This window comes from Trichoderma atroviride, chromosome 1 (genome assembly GCF_020647795.1).
Source record: "Trichoderma atroviride chromosome 1, complete sequence".
NCBI lineage: Eukaryota > Fungi > Ascomycota > Sordariomycetes > Hypocreales > Hypocreaceae > Trichoderma > Trichoderma atroviride.
Window position 1 is genome coordinate 6085687 of NC_089400.1, and position 19624 is coordinate 6105310.

Below are 19624 nucleotides of genomic sequence, written 5' to 3' on the forward strand. Positions count from 1 at the left end.
AGAGGAAAACTGAGAAGCAAGCAGCAAACTTTTCTGCATTATAGTCAAGGGCGTCCTGCCCGACAATTGATCATACATTATCAGATGAGCCTATACTATTTGGACTTCCATCTTGAACCACATACATTCATTCATAGCCGACATTTCTCATCCATGTTGCCTTCCAGATCTCGCCATGATCAAACGTACAAAAGCCACCTGGTGCAACCTTGGGTCTCCCGTATGCTTCGGAAGCATCTGGGGCGACTACAAGTAGTCATCGCGGTCGTGGCGGGACTGAGATCCACGAGTAGCTCGCTCAGCGTAGTGAGCGCCGTAGTAGTCCATGTAGAAAAAGTAGTAGTACCAGTAGAACAAGCGGTAGTAGTAGTGGTAACTCTCCTCGCCAGCGTACGCGCCATTGTCGTAGCACTCATCACAGTAACAGTCAAAGGAGGATGCACAGATCTCACAGTGCTCGCCATCAGGGTGATTGCCGTCACAGTCGCCCCAGCCAAACTCAGAGTCGGAGTTGTCATCCGAGTCGGTCTGAGTGTCCCAGGGTGGTCCTTGAGGCCAGCGGTCAATGTCGAACCCATCCACTTGGTCTTCCTCTTCGCCCTCGGCTTCCCGGGCTTGCTGGGCTTCCTGGGCTTGCCGGGCCTCCTGGGCCTCCTGGGCTTGAACCCATTCATTGAAGAGCTGCTCCTAGTCAGGCATCTTGAACGCTGGGTGGGTAAACAGCTACGACTAGCGAGTTAGTGAGATCGACAGAATGGGTTGGGAGGGGCGGGTGCGGAATGGCTGGCGGGGCTGGCCGAGCGCTTACAGGCTGTTTTAGCTGGTTTCTGGCAGGTCAGTGTGTCCTGTCCGCCCTTGTGTTCCGGGTGGATCAGTGAAGCTTGGTGGATTCGAGAAGCTGGAGTCACTGATGGACTGTGTGTGTGGGTGAAGAGCTTGACTTGAGTCGAAAAGCTGTGAGGACTGGGGAGACAAGGTCAAGTTTGATTTTCAGATTTTGAAATGTGTGCCTTGTGCCCATTGGTCACGGGATAAAGGAGAGTCTGGCATGGCAAGAGCAGCCCTCGCTTCGTCATCGGCACACATTAGCGAGGAGGAAAGACGAGGCAGGTGCGCTGTGAATAGAGTCTACGAGGGCATCTCCTACGGGGGGCTTCAGGGCGTGCGGATAGCACCGTCTGCTGGAGCTTCAGGTCTTTTGCAGACGTCTCAACGGCCCTTTAGTGCCCTTTAACGGGTGATGCAGTGCTGGAGATGCCCCATAGAAATCTAGAGACTCCGCCCTCGCAAAGCTCCGAACGTGCTCTCAGATTGCTGTCAGTAGTGCCCAGATCTTGCTCCACTGCCTGATGCCAGCATGCACTATTACTCGCACATTGTATCAGCTGATGGCAAAAGGGTCTTACGGAGCATATGCCGATGAGCCATGCATGCAGCGAAGCTCACGGTCTCCTCTGCCAGCGTTGCTCAAAGGCTGGGCTGGAAGCAAAAGAAGAAAGCACCACAAAAACACAGAGCAGATGGGAGCAGATCACATCGGCCCTTGCATATTCCATCTTACTACTAGTGGCGTAGCATGGATCTTGCTGCTTGCTGTTCCTTGTCCAAGTGTGCGTTGGTGCTACGAGTAAGGAGCATTTCTCACCTGGAAAGCTGTCAGCTCCTTTGCACCAATATCGGATCAGTGCCGAGGGACCAGGTCTTGTGGTGTTCATGCATATTGCTCGGTGCCCGTGAATCCTTGAACATGTTTACATGGCAGTCCGGATCCTACCCGGCAATTTGGCAGATCATTGTCTCGGGTCGAGACCTCAGAGGGCGCCCGCAGACGGGCTGGCTGCTCGGCATTTGCTGCGGCTGGCGCGGCGTTTTTGAGCTCTGAGCGTGTGTGTACCGGTACCAGCTGCTGCTCTGCGTCTCTCCTCCACCCAGAGCTGCGAGACACAAGACCGCTCTCAGGCACCAAGTAGCAGTACAGGTGCGGCGTTTGGAATTGGAATCTTGTCTTGACGTGGAGCAGGCTGAGCGCATCGCAATAGGCCGCCTTGCATATCAAAGCACCCGACAACTTACACCGGCACAGCAGGGCCCCCAGCCGCCAGCCAATGGCCTTTGCTGCTCTACGCACCACTGTCGGTCTTGGCCGTCCAAACATGGCGAATTTGAACTGCTCTGCATACAAGGGAGGGGGCGTGTCTCGCGTTGTTTACTGTACATGTATATATGGAGTATCTGCCTCAGGTGCATGTCCTGCCCTTCTGCGAGTCCCAGCAGCAAACTCGAGCCTTCAAAGCCGCCTCTATACGAGCCCTGTACGAGCAAATACCTGCCGGACGGGCCATTCTGGGCCAGCATTGATGGCTAGTACTATGGCTCGTGGTGGCATTCGCTAGCCACTGCGCCGTCCGTCTCCGCACTTTAGGTCTTACCAGCACCGGTGGGCTTCTGATTCGACGATGCCCTGTCATGAGCCCATCGAAGGGTCTGCCTCTCCACCACAGCCTTGTTCAGGGTCCTCGGATTTTTATCTGCTGTGCTACCTTTTTTTTTCTTTTTCGTTCTCGGCTGGTCTTTTTTTTCAGGGTCCCCCTCCCCAGAGGTCCAAGACACAGCATCCACTCCCCGTGATAGTCCCGTCGTAGCGGCAGGCCGTGGACTAAGGCATCAACGCCACGATACAGCAAAAAGCCCACCCTACCCGTAGCAGCCGCTTGTTTGCTGTTTGCTCGCTTGCTCTGTCCGGAGACGACGATTCTTCTCTCTTCTAGGCCATTGCGGCCGCTAGAAGCCCGGCCCTCTGATCATGTTGCAATGTTCCAGCTTCCCCCCCCTTGCCTACCTGACCGTGACTTTTTCCCCTCTGCCCCTGCTCAACGAACGCTGCAGCCCATCGTTGGAAGCTTTTTAGCGACTGCAGGTGCTGCGCGCCCGGATTAGCGGGACCTGCTACAGCGGCTCCCCTCGCAACTGACTGGCTCTGAGTTGCCGCTCCGTCAACCTCGCCTGACCCTTGCCCTCTATCCTTCTGCAACTTTCTCACTTTCTCGCCTCTTCTCTTGGCAACCGCATCTCAACCTCTCCATCCCTCGAGCTCCGTCTCCATCCAACTCTTCCAACTCGTCCCCATCAACCCTTGCTCTTCGATACTCTTGCACTCGTTTCGTCCACTTCTGTGATCCATCTCCAACTCTTGCCTAGAATCCAACCTGCCAACGCGGCCAGTCTGAAAAGCATCGTCTAGGTCGGGCACTGTCAAAAAAACATCATCTCTGATTTTGTTTGGTGGTGAATCCCGGCCTCGACCCAGTGGCGGCGGCACTATTTGCAGGGCCATCTGAATCTGCATCCATTCAGTGAATTTTCGTAAGCAGTAGACCTGACTGCGCACTCTCATTCGATGACTCTAACCGCGGAACAGAGCCCGTACAACCTACCCCAAGAAACATCCTTGCCTCTTCTCGCTCTCTCTTGTCTCCTCCACACAACACCATCACCGCATCGGATAGGTGCAGCGCCAGACAATGGATGGGCGTCCCGTGCCGCCCTATCGGGCTGTGTCCGAAGCAACGCGGCAGCGCGAGACTTTCAAGTCAGTTTGTTCCCATGAGATTTGTTACTGTTTTTGCCCTTTGCCTTTGCCCTCGCCACTCTGCTCTATGCTCTCTCCTCTTTCTCAAGAGATGGACGTTGGGGTAAAAAAAAATCAACATTGAGTCGATATGTGGGCTAGAGAGAGAAACCTGCTAACAAAAACGCGTGGTAACAGATATGATCCAACTTTGCTGTCTACAAGCAAAGTAAACGACAGTGGCCAGCTTCGCCCAAGCTCTGAGCTGACGCCTTCCCAAGATCTGGTCTTGACTGGCCTGGCTCAGTTGGCTCTATTTCAAACTGGCACTGAGCGGGCCTTCATTTCGCTCTTTGACGTGGAGCACCAGTATTTCATCGCCGAAGCCACTAGAGAGCTTCCCATAGCGGCAGAGGATAGCAGCCTCGGCCTCTGGATGTGCGGCACTGCCATTCCTCGCGCCCACAGCACTTGTGAGTACACTCTTCTCGAGTCTCACCGCCTTGAGCGATCGTCTGGAAGCACTTCTCTGGAGAGAGACGCAACTCAGTTCGATCACTGCGAGAATGAAGGTGATCAACTACCAGTTCTTGTGGTCAAAGACCTGGCAACAGATGCTCGTTTCAAGACAAAGCCCTATTGCCAGCCTGAGGGTGGCAATCATTTCTATGCCTCTGTCCCAATTCGCACTCAGCGAGGCATCAACATTGGCTCTCTGTGCGTTGTCAGCTCCATGCCAAACTGCAGATGGAACGGCCAGTTCTCGACGCTGATGCGCAGACTCTCTCTGGCCGTCATGGACCATTTGGAGGCCAACTCTTCAAAGATAGCCAACAAGCGCAGCGAGCGCATGATTAGAGGCCTGGGCTTCTTCGTTGAAGGCAAAGCCACAGCGTCGTCTCGGAGTCCTGCTGCTGGCCGGGAGACGTTTACAGAAACTCCAGATGCGTTACGCCTGGCCCGGCAAGCACTTTTGAAAGACGGCGAAGCCCCCAGCAAGCAGCCTCTCCCAGAAGTCACTGTCCACAATACCACAAATACTGAACAGTCTCTTTCGCCAAATGGCAAACAGCCGGAGGGCAAGCTCCCTGAAGGCGAGCTGCCCGAGGCCAAACGGCCTGATGCCAAAGAGCCTGATGCCAGAGAGCCCGATGGTAAAGAGCCCGATGTCAAACAGCCCGAGGCCAAACAAGCCAAGCCCGTAGCAGAGACAAAATGGGCCGATACCTTTATCCCTGGTCCCAACCCAATGGTTGACACATTCTCTGAGGCTGCACAAACAATCCGCGAGTCTCTTGAGACCGACGGCTGCCTTTTCCTAGACTCGTCTGCGGGGTCCTTTGGCGAATATGGCGGTCGTACCAAGGGGTCACGAAAGAATCGCGCTTCCAATTCCCCGTCTCGGGGTGATGAGAGCAGCAGCGAGGATGAAGATGACGACAGCGGAAGTGACGTTGACGAGGAAGAAGACGTTCATTCACAGCCCGGTGGTGACGACGCCAGTGCTCATGCTACTAATGGTACGTCTGCCGAGTCCGAGTCCAAGAAGTGGCCGGCCTGCCAAGTGCTGGGCTATTCGACAACGGAAAGCCGCAGCAAGGACTTGGAAGATGGCTCGCTGCCGAGAATCAACATGGCACAGCGATTCCTCGCCAAGCTCCTTCAGCGGTATCCAAAGGGCCACATCTTCAACTTTGGAATCAATGGAGAACTGCAGTCCAGCGACTCGTCAGACGACGACGGCTGGATGACGGATCCCTCCAAGGACTCTGACAACATGAAGTCTGTTCAGCCAGCACCACAGCAGCCAGTGCCAGACGACGCGTCCCAGTCTAAGCGCCATAGGCGTCCTTGGGCACGGCACAACGAAGGACGAATCATCCAAGAGATGTTTCCAAAGGCCCGCAGCGTGGCTTTTGTCCCCGTCTGGGATCCCAGAAAACAGCGATGGTGCGCTGGAGGCTTCATCTACACGCTGACTCCGACCAGAATCTTCACAGTGGGCGCAGAGTTGAATTTCCTCAAGGCCGTCAGCATCCTGGCTATTGCCGAGACACTTCGCCTCAAGACATTTGCTGCAAACCAGGCCAAGTCGGATGCGCTGAGCTCTCTGTCCCATGAACTGCGATCACCTCTGCATGGTGCTGTCCTCGGCATCGAGCTGCTTCGTGACACTGAGCTGACCGTCTTCCAAGGCAACATTGCCCACACCATTGAGATTTGCTGCCGCACGCTGGTGGACACCGTGGACCATCTCCTTGATTATTCCAAAGTGAATAAATTCATCCAAGCCCGCAAAACGGGTGGTCAGACGTCGGAGCCTAGAGGGCTACGACAGAGCACTGCACGATCGGTCGAGGAGGGAATGCTGAGCTTGTACAAGCACATTCGGCTCGATGGTATTGTTGAAGAAGTCATGGACGGCGTCTATGCGGGTTTCAATTTTATGCACATGGCCCTGCAGCTCGCCAAGCACAAGACTTCTGCTCACTCTACAGACTTCACTGCAATGCGCCGTCTCGACGCCATGCAAGCTGTGGAGGAGCTTGGCTCCAACGGCAAGGTTGCGCTGGGAGAGGTGACTGTCTTCCTTGAAATTGACCACGACTGCAACTGGCGATTCTACACGCAGCCTGGTGCAATCCGACGCATCGTGATGAACCTGCTGGGCAACTCGCTCAAATACACTCAACGGGGCTCCATCAAGGTGCGCCTCAGCCAATCCAAGCCGAAGCGAAAGTCCTCGGCGGATGCTGTTGTCAACATTGTCGTGTCTGACACCGGAAAGGGCATTGGAGAAGACTACCTGCGCAATGACCTGTACAAGCCATTCTCTCAGGAAGACCATCTCGCCCCGGGAACTGGATTGGGCCTGAGCTTTGTAAAGCAAATCACGTCGCAGCTTAGAGGGCGCGTTCATGTGGAGAGCCGAGTCAGCGTGGGCACCATTGTTCGTGTTTCTTTGCCGCTTATGCAGACGGTGAATGCGCCTGATGGCACTCCACAAATTGCTGAGAACGAAGGGGATTTTGACAAGCACGTTGCAGAGGCAACGGGTCTGCGTGTCAGCCTGATGGGCTTCGACATTGGCAAAAGAGGCAGGCGGCGTATGTTGGACGGATCCTATACGGATCTCCAGGTCGAGGTTGATCGCAATTGTCGCGAGTGGCTTGGTCTAAAGGTCATTACCGAGGCCGAAGCCAACGAGAAGGCCCCCGACTGCGTCATCTGGGTTGAGGATACTCTTGCCGCCTCTCCGCCGGACGAGATCATGCATGGACCTCCGTGCGTTGTCCTGTGCAGAAACACTCTAGTGGCTTTCAAGAGCGCAGCGCAGTTTGAACGCGTCAAGGCGCACCGCATCTTTGAATTTATTGCACAGCCGTAAGTTTGAAATACTCTCTGCTCGTCCATCTCCCGTCACAGACCCAGACTAACCTTTTGCTTCTTTCCACCTAGTGTCGGTCCCCGTAAACTCGCCAAAGCAGTTGCCATGGCTTTCAGGCGTGGCAACGAGATGAAGTCAATTCCTATCACTCCCGTCAGCCCAGGCGAGGAATTTGCTTCCGCTGTCCCAGAGCTTCTAAGCGACATCAAGACGCAGCTGCCAATCCCGATTCCCAGTGTCCAGCCCACGCAGAATCTTTGTGTTGATAAGAACGATGCCAAGTCTGCAGCGCGGGAAGAGACGGGCGAGCCAACGCTTGAAACGGCAAAGGAAGACGAGGCCACGCCTGAGCCTGAGTTTCTGCTCGTAGAGGACAACAACATTAATCTCGACATTCTAGCCATCTACATGAAGAAGCTTGGCCGGGCCTACCACACCGCTACTAACGGCTCTTTGGCCGTTGAAGCCTACAGGGAGAATCCAAACCACTGCAAATACATCTTCATGGACGTCTCGATGCCAGTTATGGACGGCTTCGAGGCCACGCGTCGCATTCGTGCCTACGAGCGTGAACACCAGCTCAAGCCCTGTGTCATCTTTGCACTCACGGGCCTGGCCTCGGAGAGCGCGCAGCAAGAAGCCTTTGGCAGCGGCGTGGATCTGTTCCTGACCAAGCCCGTCAAGCTTAAGGAGCTGGGCATGATTCTTCGATCCAGAGGACTGCTTCCTGAAGAGCCCCTGGTTGTGGTGACCAAGAATGGCACACACCTTGCCTAATACTCACCCATATGATACCCATACTTGCATCTTCTTACATGAATTCATTTTTTTTTCTGTTCTTCGGTTTGCATTTCCATTTTCCATTTCCTATTAGCTTCACATTGCGAATGGTATTTCATTCAGCACATCGGATCGCATTTTCATGTTTTTTTTTTTTTCCAAGTTCGCATTTTGTTTTGCAATTCGGCACGCATATTTTTTCAACATCTCAGCTCAGACTTCGCTGCAGGGAGCAGCGTGATTGCGCAAGTGTGGCCAAACCAGAAAATAAGAAACACCAAAAACAAGTACACAGCACGTCAAACGAATCTCAATGATTCAGAGCTTATACACTGCAATCTGCAGATATTGAGACGGCATCTTCTTTTTCTCTTCATTGTTGATTTCTTTACTATTGCGTCTCTTTTTTTCCGGCATACAAAAAGGAAATTCTTTTTTCAGGGGGTGCCAAGGACAAAGACAAAGGTTACAAGCCACGCAGGCTGAACACAAAAAGGGAATCGGGGTTCCGGAAGGTTTTCTTTTCTTTTCTTTTCTCTCTTCTCTATCTGCTTCTGTTACAGTTTTCATCTCCCCCCCGCATTCGACAGAGGTCAACAACTCTGGATGCATGGTCGAGCAAGCAAAAAAAAAAAACCCCCAAACTCCAAAAAAAAAAAAAAAAAAAAAAAAAAAAAAAAACTCATTACCCACCACAACGGTATATATATTTGCTCATTGTACCGAAGGAATGTGGTCAATATCAAGAGCAAATCGTGCGACACGAGAAACACAAGGCTATCGATGACACACGCATGTGAATAATACAGGCTAACGACGACGGACAAGACTTGCGAGCATACACGGGACTATAAAGGCTATTTGACGGCATGACGACTTTGCTTTTTATAATATTGCTTCTTTTTTTTTTTGGAAGCGGAGGATTCGGTGCGGAATTTATGCACTCATGAGCACATGGAGATTTTCTATCCCCGCAGGTTGAACAGGCCTGACGGAACAACAGATATCTCGGCACTGCAGTTAATATTTTGGGACGGACTATTCAATAACAATTACTTTGAGCGCATGGCAGGTCTTTCAAGCACATCTATCCACAGGCAATTCAAATACGGGTCTGGGAGATGAAGGAAATCATGGCATGGTTCATTGCTTGCTCTAGGTACATGATCAACAACAAACAGTCTAGTCTAGGTAGTAGTAAATGCCTAATTTTGTTACGACTAAAATATGTACCCTTCATGATCGTACAGTATGTCCACAAAAGAGAGAAGAAAGAAACAACAGCTTGAAAGTAACAACATGAAGCTCTATCCGGGTAAGTAACACGTACCTATCCAAGTATGTACTAGGTGATATACATGTATATTATATGTCGCCATATTGTTTTATGAAGACAGCAGCACAATCGGCTCACCATTCGTCGTGGTCAAGCAGAGCTGTCCATTGCCATCAGCAGTGTACGTCGGGCCATTGCCGCCATCAAACACATTCGTCCAGCTCCCGTTGGGGACCTGCGTGCCGAAGCAGAACTGGGCCGAGCTGCCGCCGCCGCTGTTGGTGGTAAAGGCCACCAGCTTGCCGCCGGCGCGGCTCCAGGCGTATGCCGTGGGCTCGACGTACAGGTGCTTGTGGTCGTTGTCGGCGAGGCCGCCGGCCGTGTGCTTGGCAAAGGTGAGCTTGGAGATGGCATTGTACATGTCCGTCTCGGTGTTGTAGCCGCTGCGCCAGAGGTCCTCTCTGTTGGCGGGGTCGTTGCTTCCCGAAAAGGCTTGCTCGGAGCCGTAGTAGACAATGGGGATGCCTCGGCCGAGAATGGTGTAGGTCAGGGCATTCTTGAAGAGAGACGTGTCGTTCTTGACGCTGAGGAAGCGGGGGTTGTCGTGGTTATCGACAAAGGTGCCCAGCGCCGTCGGGTCTGGGAACGAGCTGAGACGGTCATGCATGTCGACCAGGGCTTGGGAGGAGCCCGTCTGCTGATAAAAGGCGTTGAGGGGGTAGAAGATGGCGTAGTTGAGCAGGCCGGGCATGAGCGATTGGTAGGGCTGCATAAAGTCTGGGTCTCCGTTGAAGACTTCGCCGATGCAGTACACGCCGCTGGCATTGACGAAGCCGGGCCAGTAGTCCTGCTCGACGTGCCTGACGGTGTCGATGCGGACGCCGTCGAAGCCGTATGTAGATACCAGGTTGGACACCCAGTCCTGGTAGAGGCTCCTGATGGTAGGGTCCTGGGTGTCAACGTCTGGGAGGCCAGCAAGCCAACAGTTTTCGACGCTGGTCTGGTTGTTGAAGTCAATGTCACATTTTGTGTGGTATGAGGATTGTTGGTTCAGAGGGGAGGGGGAGTCGTCTGTGATGTTTGCGTTTCCCATGTGGTTGGCTACAACGTCGACCATCATGTAGAAGCCCTGTTTTTGGTTATTTCTAGCACTGACACTCAGCAGTTGGGAGAATGGTGTGAATATACCTTGCCATGTGCAGCATCAACGAGACTCTTTAAATCATCCGCAGTGCCATAGTGAGAATTGATAGTGTTTAGATCCAGTGCCCAGTAGCCATGGAAGCCGAAATCACTGTCTTTCAAGAGATGTTAGCCACCAATCAAGAGGATGGGGATAGATGGGCAACTCACTGGTTACGACGGGGTTGATCCAGATGGCATCAAATCCCATGCCCTTGATGTAGTCCAGCTTGCTCTCCAAGCCCTGGAACGTGCCACCACAGTAGTCATTCAGATTTGTACACGCAGAGCCTCCCGTGTCGCTTGAGCTGCGAGCAATTCGGTCTGTCAGGGCAAAGTAGATGGTACGAGACCTCCAGTCTGCCGTGTCGGCGCCAAGGACGGCCGGGAGAGAAAGCTGCAACAGCAGCGGGACGGCGGATCGAAGCTTCATCTTCTTCTTTCAGCTGTGGGATGCTCGAGTTCAGGCTGCGTCTGCAAGAGGTCTGTGGTCAGCAAGCTGATCCAAGGAAGAGAGAGCGGCAAGCCATATATATATATCCCCAAGGGCATAGATATCGCATATGCCCCCCTTTGCCCAAACGACACCAAACAGACCAAAAACAAGATCCCGTAGCGCATTGAGACGCCATATTCGCTCCGGCAATAAAACTTGCCGCGGCCAAACAGCCACTTACAGACCTCCTGTTATAGGCATCCCGTGACGCCGATCCCAGATCTGCCCAAGCTTCAACATGTCAAACACGCATGCCCCGGCCGACAAAGGGCCGAATAAGCAACCCATCGGCCCATTACCATAGGGCTCTATCGTCGGAGAAGGGGGTAGAATATTGGTCTTCGAAATAGCTTGTATGAGGTAGAGAGCCACTCCTGGGATGACGATCGTTAGTCAGGGGAAGATTTTCAAACTCCAAAAAAAAATAGGCAAATGAAAACAGAGAAAGCAGGGGATGCGAGCTGTGTGTGAAGCTAACCAACCAAAAAACCAGCAAATAAGCTCGAAAGAAGATAGAGTGCATACCCAGGATTCACATGTTCTTGTCTAATTTAGGCTCCCGTTTAAAGCCCGTTGAATGGCCCTGACTCAAAACATCCCGAGAGTGACCACCCCCCCCCCCCCCCCTCTTGCTCTCCACCCATGCTCGGCACATTTATTGGCGATTTGCTCAAGCGCCGGTGGCGTCGAATTGGAATTGCGGGGGACGCATAAAAGGCTTGAGTGGATTGTGAGAAAGATGAAGAAGAGAAGAAAAAGACAAGGAGAGTAGATTTTGTCAGAAGTGTTGAAATAAGCTGACAAGCCAGGCGGGGACCCTCCTTGACTCCTTCCCGACCGCTTAATTTGCAAAGAAAGGTTTTTGGGGGGTAGGGAAGAGGAAGCAGTAAAGAAGAGTCAATGCCCAACACCATTTTATTTTATTTTATTTTTTATCTTATATAGAGAGTACTACGCGCAAGAACGCATCATCACGTATGTCCCGAATCGAGGCATTAGTACAGATGTAAAGCACATTGTGATGGCGTAGAGTAGCTATGTACTTCCACTTTTTTTTTCGTAATTGCTGACAAAAATAACCACAAATAGAAGAAGAAGAAAAATAGAGAATTGTCAACTCGTCCGCGGAACCGTACCTGTCAAAAATGATACATGCACCTTGTAGGGGTGCAGTTGTGAGCCTCTGTTACCCGCATAAACATCCACAGCGCCTATAAAATCCGCAGCACATTCAGTCTATTCCGCCCATCCAAAGCCAAAAGCCAAGCTAACAACGCAATCAACCAATCCCCAATTCCACGGGCAGCGAATCAGAAAAATCATTTACATACTCCAACCACCACCACCATGTCTGCCACCAGCCCCAAGCCGCCCATCCCCAATCTCCGAGACCTCGCCGGCGGCTCCCTCTCCATTGTCCGCCCCAACCTCATCCTCCGCTCGGCCGCCCCTCCCACCGTGGCCAGCGCCGATCTCGAGGCCCTCAACATCAGCACCGTCTTCGACCTGCGCTCGACCCTCGAGGCCGCCCGGCCCAACTCGTCCGGCGACGTCGGCAACCCAGAGTCGCCCGAGCAGTGGCCCGGCGGTCCTCGCCGCGTGCACGCCCCCGTCTTCGAGGGCGTCGACTACGGGCCCGAGGCCGTGGCCATCCGCTTCCGCAAGTATGCAGACTCGCACCCGACCGAGGGCTTCGTCACGGCGTACAGAGACATTGCCGTGGCGGGCGCGCCGGCGTTTGCCACGGTGCTCAACCACATTGCCTCGGACGGCTTCGACCCCGCGGCCCAGAAGCCCATCCTGGTGCACTGCACGGCCGGCAAGGACCGCACGGGCGTCTTGTGCGCCCTGATCCTGAGCCTGTGCGACGTTCCGGACGAGGTTGTGGCGGAGGAGTACGGCCTCACGACGCAGGGCATGGCGGCGGCCAAGCCGGGCTTGATCAAGTATCTGGTTGCGACGCCGGCGTTTGCGGGAGACGAGGAGGCCGCCGAGAGGTTGCTGAGCTCAAAGTAGGTTTCCCTCATCCCCATGCTCGTTGTTGAATGCTGACAATGGTGATGCAACCACAGACCCGAATCCATGTTGGCTACACTCGCCATGATCCGCAAGGAATGGGGCTCCGCCGAGGGCTTCTTCCTCAAAGAGAGCAAGATCTCGCCAGAGACGATAACCCGCGTTCGACAAAAGCTTCTTGTCAGCAACTAGAGTCTAGACATGTCAGATTTCCCAGCATGCATTATAGAAACGGTCTTTTTGTGCATGTGTTTGTGTGTTTGAGTATGTGAATGATGCAATGAGAGGTATTTGTTCGATGATCAACGGGCAGGGTTTGCGTGTTGCAAGATATATATATATATATACATCAGCTAGTTGTACATGACTTCTTTTGGCGGGTTTGTATATGCATGAAATGTATAGGTATGTAGTAATACAGCTTTGTGTCGACCTCTCTTTTCTTTGGTCTCATGAATTCTTCACTTCGTTTCCTTGTCTCTTCTCATGTTGTACAAGCCTGTAGCAGCAGCCAGCAAGCCATCCTTACGGCACAGACGTAGGAATCTTGACCAGCCCGCGCTTGCGGTCATCAAACGGCGCACCATACCTCCAACCAGTGCCCTTTCTCGACCGGCCAGTGCGGCCCACGTCATCGGCATTAATCTCCTTGAACCGAAACTCGTAGCGGTCCGTGGCCACCCTCGTCGTCGCCTCCTCTTCCCGCTGCGCCTCGCGGGCGATGCGCTGTGCTACCCGGTCCTCCTCCTTCTGCGTCGCCTCTTTGAACTTGGCCAGACTGTCCTGCCGGGTCTTGCCCTGTAATATCTCGCGCTCCATCTTGATGAGCTCTGGCTGCGGTGATCGCGCATCGACGGAGAGCATCGTGTCGTGGAAGGCCTTTGCGGCGTCTTGTCGGGTAAAGTGCCGTGACTCGGACACAGGCACAAAGAGTTGTTGCATCGTCAGCTTGTGGACGTGGATCTCGTTTACAGGCTCATGCGGCAGGTTCTTCTCGCCCTCGCGGTATGATGTCTTGGGCAGCATGTTCATGACGGCTTTGGCATAGGGGATTGCCAGTTTCTTGCCCTGTTTCGTGGAAAAAAAAAAAAAAAGAGTCAGCAAAGCTGTATTCCAACTCAGGATGCCGCCAGGTGAACAAGTAAAAACAGGTGAGGTTGGTGTGTAATATCAGACCAGGTAAATCTTTTCTAACCATGAATAGAGTCTTCAAGACTAATCGAATTTTGGAAATTTGTCTCATCACGCAAAACACACAAACTCTCTCACAAAACAAAGCAAAAGCACAACAAAACAAGACAAAAAAAAAAGGCAACAGGGAATATCAAGCTTACCTCTCTCTCCCACTGCTTCTCCACCTCCTTCAGCCTCACCACAGCCGCAACCCTCCTCACATCAACGCCCATCTCCGCCGACACCGCCTTCAGCGCCTCGCCCCTCATGATGACCTTGTCCCAGATCAGCTCCCTCGTCTGCTCGTCCAGCACCGGCTGGCTCCGGAACAGCGGGTTCAGCGGGAAAGGCTGGTCCTGCAGCGGCCCCAAGTACCGCGGCCCGCCCTTGGCCTCTGCCAGCTCGGAGCCTTCCCTGCCCTTGAGCCACTGGTACATCTGCTGCCGAGCCCGGCTCATCTTCTGCTTGCACGGCGTCGAGCTAAAGGACCGCACGAACGGCGCTGATTTGCACGAGGGGACGACGCACGCATCGACCACGGGGGTCAGCGGCGCCGGTAATCTGGGGGGCATTTTGTTCTTGAGGCTGTGAGGGGGGGTATCTAGAGATGGGAGAAGACGCTTTCAGCTAGATGAACCAATTGCTCATCAGAGGCCGGATTGAATCAGATCAATGGCCCAAAGACAATACAAAAAGTCTCGTCGTATGATTCAAGAGGGTATGCGGAATTATCAAAAACCAGAAAAGCAAAGCTTTGGTGGCCAATGGTTTAGCTCAGCCAAATTTTGCGGCCCCGGCGTCTTGTTCCCCCGCTTCCGAAAGAGGAGGGGCAGACGCAGCTCGAAATTGGAACACTTCAAGCAACGACGCAAGGGGAATTGAAGCCATTACCTAAGCACGACCTGGGTACTGTTAGATGGTAGCTCTCTTGTCAGAAAAATGGCACTATTGGACACTTTGTATGCAACGAGACATGGACACGAATTGATGATGGCATTGCGAGACAGAAAAGAGGGGAAGGCACGGACGGGACAAATCCTCTGCTCCGTATCGACGGCTGGCTGCATTGTGTCTGGGCCAAACTAGCGGTAGGCTGCAGGCAACTCGGTAGGCGTTTTGATCCTCTAGGCAGTCATCGCCAGTCATCGCCAGTCAGGAGAGCAACAGAGCCGGGGGTCACACGTAGTCTATAAGATGAGAGGATGGGTCGCAAAAAAGGAGAAGAAAAGAGAGGGAGACAAAAGGTATTCCCGTATATTAAACTCGCCGCCACTCGTGTGCAACGACGCCAAAAAAAAGAAGAAGCAAGTAACTGTGTGTATCTGGCACTCAGGGTGCTCTGCCGCTCCACCATCATTGCTGATGGGCAGGGCCATGCCGACCATGAGAGGAAAATATGAAATGAGAAAAGTATAAAGTGTTGTTCGTCATCCGTCCGTTCCAGAACAAAGAAAAAATAAGAATTAGCAAAGGGCTAGCAAATTCAGCGCAGATCCATCCCTCCTGTGAGCCTTCCTTTTTTTTTTTACCATGCATTTGAATAAAATCCTCTTCCCGCGGGTTGCCCCTCGTCCAGTATGAAGAAAAGGAAAGGGAAAAGAAAGAGAAAAGCAAGTCCTAGACTCCGGTATAAACCACTGCATCTTCACGATTCCGACATTTGAGTGCGATTCTTTCTCGACTGTTTCTTAAACGCCTGCGCTCGCTTGTTGGCAGCCTCCATCGCCTCTGCCTTGGCGGAGTATTGCTTCCACTCTCGCCAGCCTTGATAGTCAATGAGTGCTTGCATGCAGCCCCATTCCATGACCTTGCGCTCGAGCCAAACAAAGTTGACAGGCTGAGAGACGACATGTTAGTTTGTACTTTTGTCTGGTGAGACAAGTGGGGGAAAATCGTGCGAGAATGAAGATGAATGAGAAAACACACAATGTTGAAATGAGAGAGTACATACCTTGGTCAAGAAATCATTACAACCAGCCGCCAGAGCTTCGTGTCTGTCACTCTGGAGAGAGCTGGCCGTCAGAGCCACGATGATAACGGGACTCTTGAACTTGGCCAGACCCTCCAGGCGATCCTCTTCGGTCGGCTCTTCGGGGAGTGCCTCTTCAGCGGGCGCGTTAGAAAAGACGCCAATGCCATTGATCCGCTCCAGCCGGCGAATCTCCCTCGTCGCCTCCAATCCATTCATCCCGGGCAGCTGGATGTCCATCAGGACAAGATGGAAGCCACCAGTCCTCCATTTCTTCACCGCGTCACGGCCATTCATGGCCGTTTGCCAGCGCACCTTGAGTCTTTTGACAAACGCTTCAAGCAGCTTCAAATTGATAGGGTTGTCTTCCACGATAAGGACACTGATGGGAGGTACTTTGGCATTCAACGCGGGCGGGGGAGGGTTTTGAATGTATTCCTGCTGCTGCGTCTGGCCTCTCTTGCTCTTCTTGAGGCGCGCGGCGGGTAAGTGAGGAGACACCAGCCGCTGGGGAGGAGAAGGAGGAGTGCCTGGACCCATTCGTGCCGCAGCGACAATCTCAAGGCCCGGTGATCTGGGCATGGTGCTGTTCGGATGCACCGCAATGTGCTCGGACGAGCTCGAGTGCGTTCGCGAGTGAGAATGTCGCGTGGGGTGGAACGAGGCAGGATTGGGAGCAACGCCTCCATTGTGCACGACGGGCGAAGGAGTATGGTTTCTTCCAGCGCCTCGCGAGTGGTCCTGGCGCTGCGACTCGCGATCCCTATGCGCGCGCTTGGAGGCGCCAGGAGATGGAATGTTGGGAAGGTGGCCAGAGTTGATGACGGCCATGGAATGCGGGATGGATGCGTTGGGGTGCTTGGTGGGAAGACGGGGTGACGTCGCGGTGCCAACAACTGGAGGAAAGTATCCCTCGCCAGACTCGGATGGACGCACATCGTCGGCATAGTAAGCTGCCGAAGCAGAACCGGAAACAGGAGGAAGCGGCGCCCGTGGAGAGGGCCTAGGAGTTGGGACGTTGCGAGGAATGTCGATGATGAAGGCCTCTTCCACCATTTGTCCATTGGGGAAGAACTCCTCCAAAACGGTGCCCATGTGCTCCTCGGGGCCCATCACACGAGAGAAGCCGGTGCGGGTTTTGAGGTAAAGAGTAAGATCAGGCGAGTCATACGTCTTGCCCAGCGAGTTTGCGTATTTTCGCAGAATCATGTCGCGTGCATCGTCAACGAGATCGTTGGGACTGATGGTGACGAGCGTGGCAGAGGCTTTGGGCCTCGTGACCCAAATCTTGCGCGCAGCTTCGGCCATGCTGCTGCTCTCGAAGTCGTCGCCTAGCGATGACGTAGTTTCCACCTCGATGAGATGCGAGGGATGTAGAGGCGCGTTGGCAGAAACAACGGGGGGGCGCGAGGTAGCTTGGAGTGACGATGACTGCAACTGGGGTTTCGGTGCCTGGCGTTCTGGGCGCGTTGGCAGCTGAGGGAACGGCAAAACTCGTAGTATCGTCGCTGTTGCGGAGGACTTTGTACTTGTTGCTGATGCTTCTCCTCCTAGCAGACGGGGACTGCTGCACAGATTCGTCAAAGGTGACGGTCTGGGTTGATTCACGGCTCGGTCGACGGGGCGGTGCAGAAGGTCGCGCGGATGTGTTTGTGATGAGGGAAAAAGATTTTTCGGCGGGCGTCGAAGCAGAAGCAGCCGTGGTCGAGACCGAAGTCGCAGAGATTGCAGTCGCAGAGCAAGGTTCGGGCGCTGTCGAGGACGTGACGGGCGACTGAAACGGCAATTGCTGAGCGTCAATGGGCGGCAATGGCGATGCGGGATTCGGATTCAGCGGGCCATGACCGGCGTCAGGCGAGGACGGAGCGTGGGAGCCGCGACCAGAAACTGCTGCCGAGGCGAGATGCTTAGCTGCTGGAATTCCTGCTGCAGTGGACTCTTGCCGCTGCTGTTGTTGATCTGATTCGGCTGGTACCAGTTGCTCCTGCCGCGGCTGGAATGGCGACTGCGACTGAGTCTCGGACCCGGGTGGCTGCAGCGGTGGCGATTGCGATTGCGATGGAGGCAGTCGCTGCAATGGTGACTGCGACGGCGGATGCTGCGAATGCTGTGAATGCTGCGAATGCGATTGCGACTCGTCCTCGGTGATGCTGTCGAGACTGGGAAGCGGCGTGGGGGTTGCAAGAACAGGAAAGCTCAAGTGTGCCGCAGCCGGAAGCGCTTGCGAAAGAGGAGGCGACGTCGTGGGAAGCGCAGAGGGCGGAAACGGTGGCGCTGGCTGGCGTGGGCGCTTTTGCGCTTGTTTCTGCTGCTGTCTTTGTTGCTGCAGATGGCCAGAAACGGGGCCAGCAGAGACAATGGTGCTGGCGCTGGTGTCGCTGCCAGGGCTGGTGGTACCTGTACTTGGGGCGTCGGCAGCGGCAGAGGCCGCCGTAATACGAGCAGCATCAGCGCCGGCATCAGCGCCAGCAGCGGCCGTGGTGGCAGCAATTGGCGTGCCAGCTTGGGGGGAGGTTCCCTGGTCGCTGTTAATAACCGACAAACCTTGTCCGTCGAGCTGGGCCTGGTTCTGGTTCTGGCTGCTCTGGTGCTGATGGCGGCTCGCTTCGTGGCCGTCTAGGCTTCGGCTCGGCGTCTGGTCCTCAGCGCGACCCCCTGCCAGGGCCGGGAGCTGGTGCGGGCGCTGTAGCTGCTGCTGGTCTAGTGCTGGCGGCGATGCCTGTGGCTGCTCTCCTGCTTCGATGGCCTGCTGCAGAACGGCAGAAGTCGAGGCAGATGTGACAGAGGCAGTGGTGAGAACAGATGCTGCCGAAGCTGCAGAAACAGAGGCCGTGTCCATGTCTATGGTGGCTGCCGGGCTGGGACGATTGATGTCTTGCTGTTGCTGCTCACTGCCGTTGTCCTTGTCGTTGCCATCACCGTGGCTGATACTGTTGCCGCTGCTCACAACGTTGCCATTGCTGGCGCTGTTGTCGTTGCCTTTGCCGTTGTCGTTGCTGTGCTCGTCCTTGGCCTCTTTCTCGCTCTCAGTGGGTTTGGTGTCAAAGTCGTGGTCTTCCTTGAGCGGCGAGAGTGCGGCTGCTGGCGGCACTTCTGATGTTGGTGATACCGGCGTGTCTGGAGAAGCCAGCGGCGTCAAATCTTGGTCGACAGTGCCGTCTTCGGGGACGCTGTGTCGCTTCTCAACATCCAATCCCTGCTTGGACCACCTTCTCCCTTTCCACAGATGATGCTTTTGCTGTTTCGGACGCTGCTGCTGCTGCTGCTGCTGCTGCTGCTGGTCGGCGTCGTTGCTTGTCTGGGCAGAGTCGCCAGCGTCACTGAGGTCGTCACTACCACCGCAGCCTCCTATTCCAATGCCTGCATCTTCCGTCATCAGCTCCTGAGACAACGACAGAGTCTGATACGAGGGCTCACGTGGAAATGGAAACGAGGGTCTCCGCGAGCTTGTGGCGACACCAGGGGTTGTCGGAGGGGACATTGACTCAAAGTCCTCAGTTGTCGAGACCGAGGACTGGCGTCGCCGCCGCCGAAACAGCGTAGCCTTGAGCTTGTTAGCAATGTCAGGCGCCATCCTCTTTCAGCCTCGTTTGCTGCCCTGAAGCAGGAGCAGGAGCAGGACTTGGAAATGGCGTTGCCGGGACGTGTGCCATGCAAGAGAGACAAGGGGACCAGAGAGAGAGATGGCGAGGGACCGGAGATTGGAACCGCGGGATCTGATCTGTCCTGGTGATTATCCGAGGAGGCACAGAGTGCAAGGGGGGGGCTACCAGGTT

General features: G+C 54.3%; 7 protein-coding genes across 7 annotated transcripts; 2 read left to right on the plus strand and 5 right to left on the minus strand.

The window, feature by feature from the left end:
- Positions 1-246: 246 nt before the first annotated feature.
- On the minus strand, positions 247-2155 carry TrAtP1_002196 (uncharacterized protein; the record flags this gene model as incomplete). The annotated part of the gene is made up of 4 exons (XM_066111349.1): positions 247-654; positions 707-723; positions 809-820; positions 1756-2155. 4 exons carry the CDS (start codon positions 2153-2155, stop codon positions 247-249), a joined length of 837 nt encoding a protein of 278 aa, XP_065967423.1.
- Positions 2156-2474: 319 nt separating this feature from the next.
- On the plus strand, positions 2475-8963 carry TrAtP1_002197 (uncharacterized protein). Its single transcript, XM_066111350.1, has 4 exons — positions 2475-3363; positions 3419-3589; positions 3767-6952; positions 7028-8963. The coding sequence occupies exons 2-4, from the start codon at positions 3522-3524 to the stop codon at positions 7731-7733; spliced, it is 3960 nt and encodes a 1319-aa protein (XP_065967424.1). The 5' UTR covers positions 2475-3363; positions 3419-3521; the 3' UTR covers positions 7734-8963.
- Positions 8964-11184, minus strand: TrAtP1_002198 (uncharacterized protein). The gene is made up of 4 exons (XM_014085537.2): positions 10876-11184; positions 10366-10668; positions 10201-10310; positions 8964-10141 (listed from the first exon to the last, which is right to left on the minus strand). Exons 2-4 carry the CDS (start codon positions 10625-10627, stop codon positions 9122-9124), a joined length of 1392 nt encoding a protein of 463 aa, XP_013941012.2. The 5' UTR covers positions 10628-10668; positions 10876-11184; the 3' UTR covers positions 8964-9121.
- An 853-nt stretch (positions 11185-12037) lies between these two features.
- On the plus strand, positions 12038-12898 carry TrAtP1_002199 (uncharacterized protein; the record flags this gene model as incomplete). The annotated part of the gene is made up of 2 exons (XM_014085536.2): positions 12038-12702; positions 12763-12898. 2 exons carry the CDS (start codon positions 12038-12040, stop codon positions 12896-12898), a joined length of 801 nt encoding a protein of 266 aa, XP_013941011.1.
- A 333-nt stretch (positions 12899-13231) lies between these two features.
- On the minus strand, positions 13232-14451 carry TrAtP1_002200 (mitochondrial 37S ribosomal protein mS45; the record flags this gene model as incomplete). The annotated part of the gene is made up of 2 exons (XM_014085535.1): positions 13232-13774; positions 14041-14451. The coding sequence occupies 2 exons, from the start codon at positions 14449-14451 to the stop codon at positions 13232-13234; spliced, it is 954 nt and encodes a 317-aa protein (XP_013941010.1).
- Positions 14452-15524: 1073 nt separating this feature from the next.
- TrAtP1_002201 (uncharacterized protein) lies at positions 15525-16961 on the minus strand (the record flags this gene model as incomplete). Its single annotated transcript, XM_066111351.1, has 2 exons — positions 15525-15716; positions 15831-16961. The coding sequence occupies 2 exons, from the start codon at positions 16959-16961 to the stop codon at positions 15525-15527; spliced, it is 1323 nt and encodes a 440-aa protein (XP_065967425.1).
- Positions 16962-17070: 109 nt separating this feature from the next.
- Positions 17071-19422, minus strand: TrAtP1_002202 (uncharacterized protein; the record flags this gene model as incomplete). The annotated part of the gene is made up of 1 exon (XM_066111352.1): positions 17071-19422. The coding sequence occupies one exon, from the start codon at positions 19420-19422 to the stop codon at positions 17071-17073; it is 2352 nt and encodes a 783-aa protein (XP_065967426.1).
- Between the last annotated feature and the right edge of the window lie 202 nt (positions 19423-19624).